Here is an 18,820-nt window from a genome sequence, read left to right on the forward strand (position 1 = left end):
CATACACAAGATAAAAAATATAGTGGTTGCTCTAACCTTAGACTGAAACTGAGACCTTCTTTTGGCAACCTGAAGGGTTATTAGTATGAGTTAAACAGTATAACGACGTATGTTTTAACTTTCAGTAAGTGCCTTATATTACGTACGTACCAAAAGGGAGGCCGTGTTTAGGTAATGTATATTTGTATCATTGTTTTATCGGCATTAGTGTAATTTCATTTTAAATTCACAAATACAGGGGTTTTGGCCCCGAATATACTTTCATGCCCTTTGGGATTGAGACCCTTGGCCCGTGGGGTCCTAATGCTCTACAGCTTTTTAAAGGACTATCAAAAAGATTATAGATATATCAGTGTATTACTTTCTGTACCTACATAATTAACTATTATTGTATTGGTTGTACCCTTAACTTGCTGCTGGAAGAGCGGGGTCTCCTGTCACAAGTATTGCAATACTTACTAGGAGGTCCCAACCCTTTCTCAAATTGTAACACAATGACTGTGACCAATAAACGATTTTTCATTTTCATTTTCATTACATTTTAATTTAGAATTATGGGTCCATTTCCTGCTGGACAATCCACACTACCTCTGGGTCCTAAGCATCTTTGAGATTAGACCCACGGCAGATATAGGAAAGTTTCGTTAATTGTGTTCGTCGTCAGTTTGCTATTTCTATCCTTATGACTGAAAACAGCAGTGGAGGTATTTAAGTTTATATTAAATGAAATACATAGAACAGTTTCCATTTTATGATAAATAAAGATAGAGTGCGAGAAGGAGCGATAACAAGCGTCCCTCATTCCGTAGGCGCATTAGGAGCCTTTTTCTGAAAAACAGTCACTGTCCGTGTATACAGAACAAGAGAAAACTCAGCAGGTTAGTTTTTTCTGTAATTATTGAGGGTTCATAGCTACATACTCAGAGAAAATTAATAGAGACAACTTAAATGTATAAAATGACGTAATTTTAGCAAGATCTCAGTTTTAACTATAAAACTCCCGTGAGACTCAAACATATTAGATTATTACGTGGTAATAATACTTGAGTGACCCGGTTTAAAATAATCTAAGATCTCAGTTCCATATATTTTGTTATTCAGATAATAGCTTATCAAGTCAAGTTATCACACAAAGCAATAAATAGCAGGGCTTATGCCATAGGTATTCTCCTTTCAAATAGATATAGCTATTGTGTGATATCTATCCAACTGTTTTAATGGTTGAATAGGTATGAATACCTAAATAACAGAGGTCATAAAACTTTGTGGCACCAGATACTGACTCTATGCATGGCAGTGTTGGCCGAAACGTTAATGCAATTAACAATTAACCAGTACAAATTGAACCGTAAACTGTAACCGTCCGTTACGGTTTACGGTCCAATTTGTACTGGATAATGGTTAATTGCAATTAACGTTCGGCCGACACTGATGCATGGGCTCCATAATATTATGGTGTACGAAAGTGGCCTAAGTACTTAACAAGTTTGTACAGATGTGCTAGTTGCGGAGTTTCCAAAAAGTTGAAGTTCCTGGAAATTTCAGGAAACTTTCGCAAGAAATAAAGGAATGTTTTATTTTGGAAAAAAATCGATCCCCATGGACCATTCCATTGGATACTTTCCGACGGCACATCAATACATGTTTGTGCAATCTTTGTATTAAGGGGTCAATATGTTAGGTAAGTTATTTTTCAGTCGGCCTTCTGTGGCTTTATTTATCTCCGTGCCGCTTCGAGTAAATCGCTATAGAATGGAATCGACAAGAGATGCCGATATGCCGAGAAATGATTTATTGACTTGTCGGCTCCGCCGCTAATGGCGCTGAATAAGCACTCGCCCGTGAGCTATTTGTTTTTATAAAACGTTTCAGAATCCGCTAAATTCAATCATATCAATGATGAAGCGAATTTTAGGATATTGAACGTTTGATAGGGTTTGTTTGGGTTTGCCGTTAGTGAAATGAAGTTTATTCCCTGTAAATTCTTTTCTACCTAAAGATATTCTAAAAGGTAGCTATTTATTTTAATATAAATATCAAGAAAATCAGGAGGCCTAGCTCAGATGATGAACATTTGTCGACAAACGCCAATCTAAAAGTAAAAAATGTATCGGGATGATATATAGAGCGAAAGTCACCTCGATATTAAATGTATCGGGATGATAGATAGAGCGAAAGTCACGTCGATATTAAATGTATCGAGCTGATAGATAGAGCGAAAGTCACGTCGATATTAAATGTATTGGGATGATAGATAGAGCGAAAGTCACGTGGATATTAAATGTATCGGGATGATAGATGGAGCGAAAGCCACGTCGATATTAAATGTATCGGGATGATAGATGGAGCGAAAGTCACGTCGATATTAAATGTATCGAGCTGATAGATAGAGCGAAAGTCACGTCGATATTAAATGTATTGGGATGATAGATAGAGCGAAAGTCACGTGGATATTAAATGTATCGGGATGATAGATGGAGCGAAAGCCACGTCGATATTAAATGTATCGGGATGATAGATGGAGCGAAAGTCACGTCGATATTAAATGTATTGGGATGATAGATGGAGCGAAAGTCACGTCGATATTAAATGTATCGGGATGATAGATAGAGCGAATGTCACGTCGATATTAAATGTATCGGGATGATAGATAGAGCGAATGTCACGTCGATATTAAATGTATCGGGATGATAGATGGAGCGAAAGTCACGTCGATATTAAATGTATCGGGATGATAGATGGAGCGAAAGCCACGTCGATATTAAATGTATCGGGATGATAGATGGAGCGAAAGTCACGTCGATAATTAATGTATCGGGATGATAGATAGAGCGAAAGTCACGTCGATATTAAATGTATCGGGATGATAGATAGAGCGAAAGTCACGTCGATATTAAATGTATCAGGATGATAGATAGAGCGAAAGTCGATATTTAATTTTCGATCCATTTGGGTTTCATAAACGATTGTCATTTGCTTGATGGCATTCAGTTTACCAGTCATACGCTTTACATTTATGGACAACTTGTGCATGTAAATATGATGTAATTAACTAGTTGAGCGTAGAAAATCTTTAATCTACCCAACTTGACGTTGGCAAACTGCCTTCAGCAGCAAAATGGTTTTAAATTGAAGAAAAAGGTTTAAAAAAACTGAAAATTCTTAAGCTAATCATTTACAGTTCCTTTGCTCGAAAATTGAGCCCCAATTTATTTTTTACACCCCCGACCTAAATGTGATAAAAGTATAAACTACGATAAAACCCACGATCTAAAAGCCGGGTAATCCTTCCAAAACTTTATAACCCTGCCCAGCCACAGCCCAACTTTCATTTCGTAGAGTATTTGTCATTGTATATCTCACCCGACATAAACTAGATATACCTTGGCGAGAGGACGGCCATCTATAGAATGAAAGAACTATCTTTAAGGCCATCGATGGTCTTTACGTTCCCATTTCATTTCAAGATAAACGTGGCAGACAACCTTTGCTACGCTCTCAGCCGGATAGCTGCTCCAAATGTGACTTATACTAGACGGGTACGGCCTCGGTACGGTTTAAAGCTACTCAGGAGAATTGAACGGCTCCCTTAGCCAATAGAATTACGTGAAAGCCTTTACCTACCTAAAATTTTATGATTGTAGTAAAACAGGGTGAATATTTTAGTTTAGCCTTTCATCTTACCTGAAAGCAGGTTTTTATAAAACTGCTAATCAAGTGCGGCAAAAAGCTTTTGACATGAACACAAATAAATAGGTATACCAGAGAGATATGATTTTGTTAACCAAAAGATATGCACATCAATTTAATTATATTCAAATAAAGTCGTGCTATGCTACGGTCGTAGCGCTACGTCGTAGCCCATTAGGTATACGTGGATTCCCGGTATGTCAAGAAAATGCTCCTTCAACAGTGAGCGAGTGTACCTATATATTATAAACGCCATATTTTCCTTTAAAATTTGCCATTAACGACGACAATGCCACACTGTGTCATTGCAAATGCCATGCAGAGTTAACTTAGTCCGACTAGTCATTGCCCTATTGACTGTACCTACTTAGGTTTAACCCTTAAATGCATAATGATGTATATATGCATCGTATATTTGATGGTCCGTGGCTCAATATGCAGCTATCCAAAATCACATTTATTACTTTTATACAGCATGACACATCTATTTCAATTTATTAAAAAGTTATACAAAAAATCATGCATTTAAGGGTTAAACTATGATTTATTTAATTTCAAACCCTATCACATTCCCGGGTGGGCGTCAATACTAGCGCCGCGTATTTCATCAGCCGGACGTCCCGGCATAACTCACAAATACCGGAATCCACCATGCCACTACTGCAAATTTCGCTATTTATGAAATTGAAAAAAATTATTAACCAAAAAAAAGGCATACCGTCAGATGCTTTATGCTTTATGAAAGCATAAATAGATGCATAGATGCTTGATGCTTTATGAAATTGGGAAAGTCAGATACACTTCTCGTAGCATTAAATTAACTATAGATTATTTATTGATCGTAGGTATATGTATAAGTAAATTATTTTTTAACAAGCAGAAACGTCTGCGATCGATGCTATTAAGCTAAGAATAAATTTAAAAGTGGAAAAAATACTGCCTTGGGTGACTTAAACTCACCAAATCAAGAATCTTGAATGCAGAGGACGTGACTTCAAGGCATTTTTCCACTTTTAAATGTATATGTATAAGCTTTGTATGTTGTAGCTTAATCTCGTAGCGCCATGCAACACTTATAGTAGTAGCAGAATTGTGCCGATTCGTAGCAAAAATTCTCCGAAGAGGCTTGGGTTAATGCGTTGTGATTAGCGCTGAATAAATAAAAAACCGGCCAAGTGCAAGTCGGACTCGCGCACGAAGGGTTCCGTACCATTACGCAAAAAACGGCAAAAAAATCACGTTTGTTGTATGGGAGCCCCACTTAAATATTTATTAGTATTTTTAGTATTTGTTGTTATAGCGACAACAGAAATACATTTTCTGTGAAAATTTCAACTGTCCAGCTATCGCGGTTCATGAGATACAGCCTGGTAACAGACAGACAGAGAGACAGACGGACAGACGGACAGAGGAGTCTTAGTAAATAATAGCTTATGCTAAAAATATGCTTATGCTAATTACAGTAGGTACATTACAAAAAATGATTTCAAAAAATATATACTGATTTGTATTTCTTCATAGAAGCATACCTATTTTAATTCAAAAGTACATACGCAACAAAAGTCATTATCCTACTATCTTAAAATATAAACACAATTTATAGGCGCACAAAGTCAGCCTCTAAAAGCGAAATAACCTTTCCCGAAAACGATTTAAGTTTGCATAAGAAGCCGAAGTATTGGTAATGCATATTCGGTGCGCTCGGATGCGCTCAGGTACGCCCCCGGGACTGCATAACTGGATGTAGCAAGTAGGCTATTTTATTAAAGTTATACCTATATATACTACTCTTTTTTATCCGGACGTTTTTATGTTATTTCTACTCAAAATCACGAGCTCTTTCGAAACGATCGGAGAAAAAAAGTATCCCAAGATTTTTATTTCCACCCTGTTACCAATTTTCATAAACTTTGTATGACGGTAACGGAATGGAAATATCGAAAAAAGTGTGGAAATTTTGGGGCATTTTTTTCTTTTTAATTTTTAAATAGGTAAAAAAAGTGCAGTGCGTATAACTTTAAATAAAATGGCCCAAGTTGTCTGGAATGTCCGGAAGAGATCGCTTTTTAGCAATAAGACCGCCTGTAGTTATCTAGTCTTAAGCTTGTATCTCTCTTTGTGTATTTTTTAAAACTACGGTGCACAATAAAGAATATTTACTTACGTTCAATAGTACTATGTAAATATAAATATCGAGCCTAAGTTATGAGTTACGAGATGAAAATTTATTAGTGGTGATAAACACTTCAAGTTTTGTTTTAATGAGGGCTATCGTTTTTTTTTGCTCACCAGTTGGCGCCTCTGTTGATGGTGGTCCAAAAGACTAAAGAACAGCTGTCGGTCATTGAAGTGACAAGAGACATTTGACATTTCGAACTTTGCGAAGACCACCATCTACACTAGCGCCGACTTCCGGTTCGAACGCTATCTTGATAGTAGCCTCGTGATTAATTCCTTTGTTTTTTGCTCATTAATATTGTTTAATGTGTAATATCGATAGCTTTATTATACAGCAACCTAATGTGGTAGTGTGCAGTGAATGGAGAATTAATCTCAAAGCGTGTTTAACCACCATTTTGGAGTCAACGGCCGGTAGTCCACGTGCATCTCGTAAAATCCAGCTATTGGTTTTACGAGACAACTACAACAACCACCGAAAAACGTCGTGCATAGAGCATCTGGTATAGAAATACCAAAAAAAACCACCAACCAATGTGAGGTAGAAACCTCTAACCGTGTCTGGCTAGAGTTTACCGTACACTGGCTATGGCCGATGGCCGATATGTTTTAATCAAGAAATGATCCCACGTGGATCCCACTTTGACGTTGGCGAAATCATCGACAGTATCGATGGAGCCATTTGAAAAATTGAATTTGAACACTAGCGCCCCTAGCGGCGAATTCATCCGCGTTAGCCCTCATTGGCCGTGCTAGCATGAAGCGCGTGCGAAGCTTGTTCGTTTTAGCTTGGGCAAAAAATGTTTCGTAAGTCTGGCTGTTCTCCTCTACAGGTCGCATTCAGAAACCGTCTTGTAAAATTTCGTGAGCACGTTTGATGATTTTGTTGATTCCGTTTTTAGGGTTCCGTACCTAAAGGGTAAAAGCGGGACTCTATTACTAAGATTTCGCTGTCTGTCTGTCTGTCCGTCTGTCACTAGGCTGTATCTCGTCAACCGTGATAGACAGTTGAAATATTCACCGATGATGTATTTTTGTTGCCGCTATAACAACAAATATTATAAACAGAATAAAATAAATATTTAAATGGGAGCCCCATACAACAAACGTGATTTTTTGCCGTTTTTTGCGTAATGGTACGGAAGCCTTCGTGCGCGAGTCCGACTCGCACTTGGCCGGTTTTTTGACCTATGGGGGTTCGCGCTGTCTACAGCTCGTAGAGCAACTGCTTTCTAGGTAATATTTTTTATGGCAAGGAGGCATTTTTTATTGTAGCATAAAATATCTGACAGAGGCGTGTTAGTGTATCTTACACCTATAAACATAATGTGAAGTACCGACGATCATTCACGGCATCTATATAGTTCAACACTCCGCATCCATATCCAATATTTTGAACTGTTAGTGCACAAAATTGTTGCACTCGTTGGTCTTGTCGCGTTCACACTCGTTGGTTTGTCCAAGCACACTACACTCACAGTGTCACTATCACTACGCATGTTCTTCAGTTACCCGTGAACAAGATGCAAGTAACTGCGCCGAACTATCGGGAGCTCGAAGACAAAACAAAAGGTAATCACGGTCCATATCCCGGTCAATATAAGTCTAGGGATTCCTCTATTTGTTCAAAAGCTGTATGCAAAATTATTACAGAATAATAATTATGAGTTTCAAACAAACTCATAATTAGAATTGAGTATTTGAGTTTGTTAAATAAATCTCGGTCAGAACAAAGTTGGAAATGAGTTAAGCGCAAAAAAACTCAGAAATGTATAATTTTCACGGCACGAAGGAAAAGTTTGCACCAACTGCGGCAAATGAACCACGTAACGTCATTTTTTCAACTGAATTTACGACAAGAGTGCGGTCTTTAAATCAAAGAGGAGTATTTGCGCGGTCTATATTGCGAAGTTTCGCTGAGCAAAGATGTGGTTCCCATCGCATTCGCTTTTGGTAAACCAGTTTAAGCATATAAAAGATGTCACAATAAAATGAATGAATGAAGAAATGTCACTTTTGACACCGACAGATCAGTGTCATGTCGGTGTGACATCTTTTAAGCATTGTTCGAATCGGGCCGGTAATCGGTAGCTTGAAGAGATCTGATGTGACCAAAACAGATACAGCGAGAAAGAGACACAAGAAATTTGCATCACCACTTTTGGAGTTGTGAACCAATTTTTCCGCTGAAATAAAAAGAAATGTAAAAATTTGGGCTAGGAAACAGAAAAAGCAGCGTTTAAGGGATGTGGTGTCTGGTTGTCTCGATATAGGTAGGTACATAACGTTATGGAAGAAAATAATCCTAGTTATAATATAACACATTATTTCATAATGATAGACCAAAATCAAATGTTGAAATAACACTTGTATTTATATCATACTTTGTGTAAGTGCTAGCAAAGAACGACTTTTAACATTCTCGAAGTAAAACTAATACCAGTTCCCCCGAAACTGAACATATTACGTTTTGTAATTAGGCTTTGAGGATGCGGGCTTGGATAAGGAGAACCACTACTTGCGGTTATTACGGATCTTGAGTGCAGAAGTTCGGCTCTCCAACACTTCTCAAGCAATAGGAATATACACCAGGCCGCCGAGAACGTAGTGGAAGGGAGCCGGCTTTGGTCAACTTTGTTTTATGATAGAACGTAGGTACATTATTTTCAAACTACTCCCTTTGTCGTCAGATAAATTATAACGGTATAATTCTACTTGGCAGGGGGAGTCAAACATCCCGGGTAATATCGAGACATATTACGAAATTTTATTCATTCATAATTCTTGCTTTATTACGTTCTCATTGTGCCGGGCGTTTTATTAATCTGGTCCGATTTTCATTTTGCTGGCGTGGCGTGGCTCGTCGCGACAAAATTGCTTTACAATATAATTACACAGGACCATTGTTCCGGCGCTCGCTTCGATTTACATTTAGAACGGAACAAATTTGTACGGAATTCACCCTTTAGTAACAACCACAGTTTTTGTTTACGTTTTAACTACGTATGCCGGAAAAACAAATATACGCGAGACTGGATTATCTCAAAAAGGAATTCGAGGCGAATCTGATTAAGTGTAATGTACATTTTCAATGGATAATAAAATACCGTTTCATTCACTAAAGATCTTTATTTATTTCTTATAATACAAATAACTTTATGTACAACATCCTAACGATACAATAATTATTTATTTATTACGTTACATTTTTTAACAGTAACAGTAGGTACAGTGATTGATTAAATAATAAAATTAATGGTATAGGTCAATACCTACTTAAAATAAATCTTTACTGGTATCTAGTAGCAATTTTGAGTCTTTTTCAAATTTAAAGAAATAAAGGCGTTCAAAAACCATATAAAATAAAATGTTACATTATGTTTGGGATGATAGGTACATATTTTAATACGAACTCATTGTCGCAACCAATGTAGTAACATATTGCTTCCGTCGATCTAGTAGCGCGCGCGTTATCTCGCGCTCGGTCGAGCTTTACAAAAGGAGTTAGGAGCCCAAAACAGGTTTCATACAAATTTTTAAAAGCTCCTATAGTAAAGTAAAAATCGAAAAAAATCAAACGGTCGGTCATAGCTATGATTAAAATACATACGTGTAAAAATATTTTCCGTAATATCAATATCCAGGGAGGAAAGTGAGGACTACGATTGTATGGAGAATCGATCGTCCCTCCTCTTAAGCATGCAACCGGGAAATAACGAGTAAGAAAAGATAAGATTACCTAAATCACATTCAAAAACAATATGTTACTCATTTGGCTAAGTTAGTCGAGATCTGGATTATAAATTATTTGTTCATACATATTTACAATAAACGTAGGAAAACCATTGGCACGATTATAAAACAACACTGTATTCAATCTTGTACATTACAGCAAAGGATTTGGTTTAAATAATTAATTGATCTTTGTTTGAACAATTAGCTCTAATTATTTGTATCTATCATTTTATTTACACGGCACATGGTTTAAGGTTGATTTTTCAATCTCCAGGCAGGCAATTATATGATATAGCTCCTTCACTTGAGATTGAAAAATGATCCTTGAGGTAATAAATTTACCTTAATTAAACTAAACAGACATTCGTCGTACTTTTAAAATATTTACACAAAACTTATCTACATAAAGGTACGTGAAATCATTATAGGTAGAATGCAAACTACCAGACTTATCGGTGCAGGGGACTGTTTGTTTAATGTTATCAAACACGCCTATTATATTGGTTAGCTTATCATGCTGTTTAATATCCATGGTTTATTGTAAAATTTCCTCCAACTTTGATAAGATAACAAACACAAAATAAGTCTGGCAACGTTTCCACTCGTAAGTATAGTCGGCCCAACTACGTTTCAAACGCAAAATGTATTTGTTAGGTAATTCAAAATACAAAACCATTTCAAACTAGATAAAGCTTTTCAAACGTAGCCTAGACTCTGATTTGCTTAAAATTACAAAACAGAAAATGTACACAGAGGTACAATAATCACTTTTCGCTTTATGTCCACTTTGTTCACATCGGAGCACACGCGACACGTACTAACAATGTGGTTCGTTATAAATGTGCCAATATATCGATTTCGGTTGGCGGTTGCATGTGCGACATGTGCGTGTCGTTGAGAGCTGTCGATCCCGACACAGTGACGATCACCGGCTGCGCGTCCGTGTGTACTATGGTGACCAGATGTTCGTCGCGGTCTTTTTCTTGCTCGGTTTTGGGTAGTTCTAGGGCGTCTTCGGCGTACTTGAGGTCGTGCGGGGAGAGAGGAAGGACGTCAGTTGTGACGGGGGGGTCGGCGCGGGGCGCGCGGTACGAGGGCGGCCCGCTGTACTCGGAGCCGCACCACGCGGCACCAGTGGACCCTCTGCAAGGAAAAGAACCTAGTTAGTTAGGTAATGCATAAAATAGGTGAGCGTCTTAAGGCTCCAGAATTCCACAATATTTAGATAACTGTTTTGTTCAGACCATTATCTGAAAGTTTAACTGTGAATATATGGCTAAAAGGGAGAATAACATGTCATGCTGCGCTATGAACAATTTTCAACGGCGTAGTATCCACTTCGCAGTGAGTTCGATTATGATTTAACAATTTGTTACAGTTTTGATTTTGTTTTGATACGACCTTGAAGATCGCTCACGCTGAATGGTGCACATGAAATGCAATGAAAATCGAGCATGAGATTGAGATGCGCACCAATCACCAAGATGAAATATCAACACGAGATCAAAACCATAACAAATTGTCAAATCAGATTCGGCCTAATCGGAAAATAAATACATCCATAATTTAAACATGCCCAAAAATAATTAAATAAGTACCTTAAAAACTACTACCTACATACAATCAATTCAATTCAATTCCATCACTTAACACAAACTATTACTACATTACAAAATCATACATCAAATACTAAAGAAAAAAAACAGTCATCATGATCATAAAAAAAACACCATAATATAAAATACCAAATAACCAAACCAATAACAACTAATCAAATAACCCACCACAGTCATTCCAGGCGCAAAAGTTCCCAACACGCTCGCTGCATTTCCGCGTTAAATCGCAATAGATAACCTTTTATTTGCGGGGATCAAGACCCCTCTCCCGCAAGCGACTCCTGAGCTCCCTAAAGAAGGACCGTGCCTCCGAGCACCAGCACCCAGTGGTCTCCACCGCGAGTGGAACAAACAACTTACCACCCAAGCACGCATACTTTTCCCGCTTTCTATATAAGAGCGGCTATCGGAAAATAGAATTGAAAAGTTTTCTGCTACTAAACCAAATCTTACATGGATTATATGCAGTAATGCTTTGCTTGCGTCGCATAGATCACATAGACATCCATTTATCGCGTTATTCATAAACGCGTTACTGGCTATTATCGAATTAGCTATGAATCGTTTGTCGTTATCTGTCATTTTGACTAATGTATTTGTAAGAAAGGGATAAAACATAATTTAACTAAATCAGGCCCGTAAAGTTTTATGAATAAGGGGGTTAGACCTTAAACGGATGCTTGATGGTCGTCTCAGAAAACAACTGAACGTATGACGTGCAGTATTGACAATATCGATGTGTTAGTGCGGGGCGTGTTATTTAGGAGCAAATAGATAGCAAATAACAAAGATGTTGGTTATGAATTGATTAGGTATGCATAGTTGTGTAGTTACCTGACTAGACTAGCTGAATTTGATCTGTACGTGGGGGGCGGCGACACCACGGGCGCACTTCTGTCCAAGAGAAGTAACCTGAAACAATCAATAATGATAAATAAATAAAACACATGTCAACAATCCCACAGAATTCACGAGAGCGCAGGTTGGTAATAGGCCAGGAAATAAATGCCCAAAAAAAGGTATAGAGGGAAATGCTTGGAACACAATTTTTAAATTCGTAGCTTTGTCTGGACTAGTTAGGAGGTGAACATATCAAAAGTCTCCGGCCATAACCCTGGTGCGGGGAGAGGGGGGGTTTTAAGGTTACATTTTTCGGTTTTTCGATTATATCTCGGAAACTATGCGTCTGAGCGACTTGGCCACTTATACAAAATGAAAAGAGATTTAATTTGTTACAAGTTTTATTCCGTCAAGTTTTTCGATATCTTGTATAGTTTTTGAGATATCCGCTACTGAAGGTTTATTTAAGGCTCTCATTTTTATCTTGATTATCTACATCAGTGAAGCTGCTAGGCCGGGTTTGGGGTCGTTTTCGTATAAATCGGGGGTGCTGAATTCATTTATGGTATCAACATTGACACCATTCCTAAGTTAAAAAAAAATAAAAAATAAAAATGTTTTTTTCTAAAACTCCTCTTTACGCTTAAACCGCAGAAGCGATTTCGTTGAAATTTGGTATAAAGATGGTTTGAGTCCCGGGACAGTACATAGGATAGTTTTTATAACCAAAATCATATTTTAAGGGTGTGAAAAGTGGGGTGGAAATTTGTATGGGGAATCAATAACCGCTGAACCTATTTAAATAATATTTGGCCTAAAGTACCATAAAACAAGTTTGCTTTGATACGCGGGGTTTAATCAAGTAGTAAGCAAGGGGCCCATTTCTCGAACGATAATAGTTTAATATTATTGGTGTATTGTCATGGCAACCCATACGATTTGACAGTTCGTGGACTAATAATATTAGTCTAATATCGTTCGAGGAATCAAATGGGCCCCAGAGAGGATTATTGGTAGTCAAGTATAAACATTCTTAAAAATCTATTAACTAAGCTGTTTTTATGACCATTTTGAAACCAACAAACCAAATTTGTCTTACTTTTAACAATACTCGTACATATATTTTGCGTAGCAAAGCATTTGGACATCATCCCTGAGGGATCATCGTACTAATATGAAAGAGCGATAGAGGCAGAAATTTCGATTTATGTTTTTCGCGGTAGGCCCTCTGATTGGGCCATGATTATACACTTTCAGGATACTGAAGGTGGTTATTGCTCTGGCATCGCAACCGGATGCATCGCCAGTGGAAAAACCGTAAAAATATTTATACAATGAAAAAATAGCAGTGAGTTTGTTGTTTTTCGAGTATGACTCCCCAGAAACGTTTTAATAATCACAACAGAATAAATAACTAAACATTTATGTATGAGCTCTGTCTGCAGCAAGAGGCAAGACCTTCCGCTGTGACGCAATTGCTTCACAATTCTACTGACTTAGCTCGACCTCAGCAACAGCGGGGTGGCACTTTTTAATTTAGTGCTTAACTTAAATGGAAGCCATTTTATGTCTATTGTAAACGTAAGTATAATAAAATAAGCAACTGAGCTACTAGTTATTTTTTTGCTTTGGCAAGGCGCTGTGATAGATATAAGGTAAGGTAAGGTCAGGCTGGTGATTAACTAAATAAAATAACCCCAAAAAATATGATATAATGTACCTGAGTCTATACTCTTGCATAGATGCCTGATACGTCGGCGGGGGCGGCCTATAGTGGAACTCTGGATACAGCATGGCCGCGTACGGGTGGTGCGGTCGAGCGTAGCTCGGCGGTAACCTGGGCACGAGCCTTCTGCACGAGGTGCGGCGCAGCCCGAGGAGCGCACACGGCGCGTCGCGCGCGCCTAGCCGCCATGCTAGCCCGGCTGCCGTTACTAGCACGACTCCTATACCTGGAATGTATACAAATAATAATTGATTACTAATAAGTAAATGTAATTAGCCTAGAATAATATTACTATTGTGTGCCCTTACAGGGTGTCATGATCTGATTTTATATTATGTAACACCTATTATGTACATGACAATACAATAAATAAATGATAAATATGTTAGACACATTGGAACTAACTAAAATATATGTCATATACATACAAAAGAAAATTTAACTGACTAAAGCCTCCAATGTCTGAGGCCCGTTTGGAATCGGCGTCTTCAGCATTCGCGGCTAACGCCGTAACACAACAAACATTTCACAAAATAATTAAAATAATTTAAGTAATTGAGAGTAGATAGAAAATCGACCCCATTGCCGGTGTTAATAAAAAAAACGGGGATGTTATGACATTAAGTGATTTAAAAAAAAAAGGAAATGTAAGGCAGTTTAGGATGATCCTCAATAGTCAATAGTCATAAAATATAGTGAAAAAGAAGTCAACAGAAATAGAGCATTAAAGTGATAAAAAAAAAGGAAATGTAAGGCAGTTTAGGATGATCCTCAATAGTCAATAGTCATAAAATATAGTGAAAAAGAAGTCAACAGAAATAGAGCATTAATTGCACTTTAATTTTCTATCGTGTTAAGCCTAAGCTATACGAGGTAAATAATTAAAGAAAATGCTTCCCTCACGTGCGTGTTAAAATAATAATTAGTGCCGTATCGCAATAATTACAAACTAATTTGACATAGAATAACAACTGCCGTAACTTTAGCAACTGTTCTTAATTGCTTTTGCTCATGCTCACGAGCAATATGTCTCTCCATGATCCCCGGTCGTACGGTGAGCGCGTTGTTTTAGAATTGTGTATCTTAAGACAAGTATTAAAGGCAACTTTTGAGGTTAGGTAAACGTGGTTGGGTGTACGTATAATATCCGCGGCGTAATCGGCGCGTCGCGCCGGATGGATGCGTGGAGTTCGCAACTGACTGACACGTACAAATTGCCCCGTCGACGCAACAATAGATCGCTTGCCTGTAACAACAACATCATTTGTCCCTAACGCTAATGAAAATCCAATTAATTCCGCTCCAAAACTCATTTGAAGTTTAATTGAAAACTTCGCCCGCTGAAGGGCGGACGCGACTTTGTGAATGATGTAATGAGATTTCGGCCAGACTTGTTATTGTCATATGCATGGCGAATACCCGATGAGCTTCCAGATTGTTTCACGGTTAATTACGGCCATATTTTACGTAGCTGTAAAGCCATTTGGGCGAATTTATGAATATTAGAACACGGGACGCGTTTTTAAAGTACGTAAAATTGTACCGTCACTCGGTTTGTCACCTACTTTCGTTTTATTCGCCGCCCATCGGACCGGATAACTGGGTTTTAATCGCCGATAAAATAAAAAAAGTCTAGTCCGGCTTAGTTAAGCGTGAAACGAGTTGCGAACTGTTGAATGATCAAAGAGTATAAAGAGCTTTATTTAAATAGGCAATTTTATTTCGCCACAGAAAAGTTTTCGGTCGGTATCGGTTTCCTTGTGTCAGATCAAATTGAGTTAATGTTTTATACCTCTTTTACTATTATCTGTAAGCATTTTACTGTCACTCATATGATGAGGCTGCATTTGCTGGTTAATTGAAACTGACGGAATTATGTATGTGCAACACATTTAGCTCTTGCTTTTATTACACGAATTTAACGATTCATTGGCCAGACCAGGTCAGACCACGCATATAAGCGGCACACGACGGCGACCTGCATTCTGATCTGCTTGACTAGGCTAGGTAACCGCGGCCAAAGAGTATAAATAATATATGTATAGTAAAAGAGCCAACTCGCGAGTAAATGTCAAAATACGTCGACACAAATGCCTCTAACGGATTTTTGATATACTAACCTTTACGTATGTGTGCGTGGCACACATGCATATCACTACATAGTATAAAACAAAGTCGCTTTCCGCTGTCTGTCCGTTCATTTGTCCCTATGTATGCTTAGATCTTTAAAACTACGCAACGGATTTTGATGCGGTTTTTTTTAATAGATAGAGTGATTTAAGAGGAAGGTTTATATGTATAACTTGTAAAGATTTTGTGTAAATTAATTGAACTACCCGTGCGAAGCCGGGTCGGGTCGCTAGTGCATAGTGCTCCTAATAAAAACTATTAGTATGCACTAGCGCCTAGGTGTATTCATTTTTCACGTGATTGCTTTGCAATAAGGTAAAAGAATGGAATAGTTATTTACGATACAAGTGCGGAAAAGAGGAAATTCGAAACGAGTGGCGATAAATTAAAACACGACCGCAGGGAGTGTTTTAAATCGACACGAGTTGTGAATTACCTTTTCGCACGTGTATCGTACAACGTTTTACAGTACATATGGCCCTTTAAATTTTCGACATATGCACGAAAAGTGCTCTTTTACGCACTAGTGCGAGAAAGTAGCACCATATGTACTGTAAACCTTATTGTAGTTCACTGTAAACGGTCAAGGAAAAAAGCGCCTATATGTAATACCTATTCACATTCAGTGACGATTTACTGTACCGGTCTTTTATAAATGGTATCACGAAAAAATATCTTAGTCGCAAAAGTATAAACACCCTGTGTAAAAATGTCGTTTATTTTTCATACTTGCATGCATAACAAACAAAAATAGTTATTTACGATACAAGTGCGGAAAAGAGGAAATTCGAAACGAGTGGCGATAAATTAACACACAACCACAGGGAGTTTTAAATCGACACGAGTTGCGAATTACCTATTCGCACGTGTATCGTACAACGTTTATACAATGCATGTGCTCGAAAAGTGCGTTCAATTTTTTTTACAGTACATACGGTGCTACTTTCTCGCATTAGTGCGTAAAGAGCACTTTTCGTGCATATGTCGAAAGTTTAAAGGGCCATATGTACTGTAAAACGCGTTGTACGATACACGTGCGAATAGGTAATTCGCAACTCGTGTCGATTTAAAACACTCGTTTTAATAATTAAACTTATTTGCCATGATATGTTTTTTTTATTTACTCGCACAATGCATAGTAAAACATTGTATAATACACGTGCGTAAAGATGATTTCCGACTCGTGTTCCTTTATACACTCGCTCGCTTTGCTCGCTCGTGAATAAAATTCCACTAGTCGGAATTCATACACTTTCTGCACTTGTTGCATAAATAGTTATTACAGTACATATGGCCCTTTAAACTTTCGACATATGCACGAAAAGTGCTCTTTTACGCACTAGTGCGAGAAAGTAGTACCATATGTACTTAAAGGGCCATATGTACTGTAAAACGTTGTACGATACACGTGCAAATAGGTAATTCGCAACTCGTGTCGATTTAAAACACTCCGACAACAGTTTGTCCTAGTAATCCTAGTATAGCTACCTATATCTTACCTATCATTAGTAGTAGTAGTAATGTGAGCGGCACTTTAGCCGGAGAGGGGACGGCACTACTACAATCGCCTTATAGTGTAGTTTGTCCTAGTATAACTACCTATATCTCACCTATCATTAGCAGTAGTAATGTGAGCGGCGCTTTAGGATGTGGCCTCAGGGCGCCGAGTACCGCGCCGGCGGCGACCAAGCATGCGCCGACGACGCCGAGGAAGAGCACGCATAGCCGGAGAGGGGGACGGCCGCAGCACGACTTGGGAGCGTTGCCTTCGCCTTCAGAACATGCGTAGGCTGCGCCTCTGCCCGATCTGGAACAAAAAAAAAACGTTTTAATGCTTGACAAGCTAATTCTAATAAACAATAATCTGCCTGTTTGTTACTTGTGTTGCAGGGTATCAGGATTACAGATGACAATTATATTATTAAGGCAGGCGAGAAACCTGAGGCATTTATGTTATATTTTAATATAATAAAATATCCTTTAATTGTGTCAATCACTGATACACTGATTTCCATTTATACCTATGTTCCTTTCTACTACAGAATGCCATCTTTCGACTCAGTGTGCATTATCATTAATTTTACGTATATAAGTTTATATAATTTTCACTAATTATGAATCAATGAGTTAATAACAAGCAACATTACATATTGGTCTAAATTAAAGCTTGTAAGACCCATTTAAGTAATACTAATTATGAACATAATAATTTCACTGATAACAGCAAGCAGGTAAAAAAGTTCAAATCAAGATTTTTAAGTGCAAAAGCTTTGTCAGTGGATTGGATTATTATAATTTAACGCTCGAATGGACGCCGTTATACAAAGCCGTGGAGCAGAAAAGTGCAAAACGAAGAGGAAGTAGTGTAATTTGTGATCATAATAAACCCGATTCAGAGATTTACAGCTGCTGGGCACCATAATTGAGGTCTCGCTTTTTTGACATTTAGTACGTAATACAAACATTTATTTATAGCATTATAGCTTTAAATATTATGGAGCTGTGATAATTGGGACCCTTTTAGCTAATTATAATCTAGATATTGTTTAACTTTTCCGCCGCCACGTCTATGAAATAAGTCACGTAAGTCAACGCCAAGACGCCAAGTCACAAATTGCACGTTAACAACCCGTACAACATATCAAGTCGTGGCGTGTAGGACACGAAATGTACTCATTTTATATCAAGGCAATAGTGGCGAAAAGGTTAAGTATAAGTAGAGGTATAGGTACTTTTATTAATGCGTCGTAACGGTATTAGAAACCTCATTTAAGTATTTCGTTTTGCGATGATTTATAATGAAATCCCAAATATTTGCACAGTGAATGTTTATGTTTAATTAAATGTATTAATGCTTATAATACATTCCACAGTTACAATAATGATCCGCGTTACGACGAATTTA

At 37.8% G+C, this 18,820-nt stretch overlaps 1 protein-coding gene across 1 annotated transcript in view; it reads right to left on the reverse strand.

Moving 5' to 3' along the window:
- Positions 1-8,977: 8,977 nt before the first annotated feature.
- LOC134744181 (uncharacterized) overlaps positions 8,978-18,820 on the reverse strand; it is a 143,018-nt gene continuing 133,175 nt past the window's right edge. The window contains exons 2-5 of the mRNA XM_063677899.1: positions 17,526-17,722; positions 13,780-14,011; positions 12,054-12,131; positions 8,978-10,746 (exon numbers count right to left, since the gene is read on the reverse strand). Of these exons, the coding sequence (XP_063533969.1) occupies positions 10,437-10,746; positions 12,054-12,131; positions 13,780-14,011; positions 17,526-17,722 (817 nt within the window). The 3' untranslated portion in view covers positions 8,978-10,436. The remainder of the gene's footprint in view (positions 10,747-12,053; positions 12,132-13,779; positions 14,012-17,525; positions 17,723-18,820) is intronic.

The sequence above is a fragment of the Cydia strobilella genome, chromosome 9 (genome assembly GCF_947568885.1).
Source record: "Cydia strobilella chromosome 9, ilCydStro3.1, whole genome shotgun sequence".
Lineage (NCBI taxonomy): Eukaryota > Metazoa > Arthropoda > Insecta > Lepidoptera > Tortricidae > Cydia > Cydia strobilella.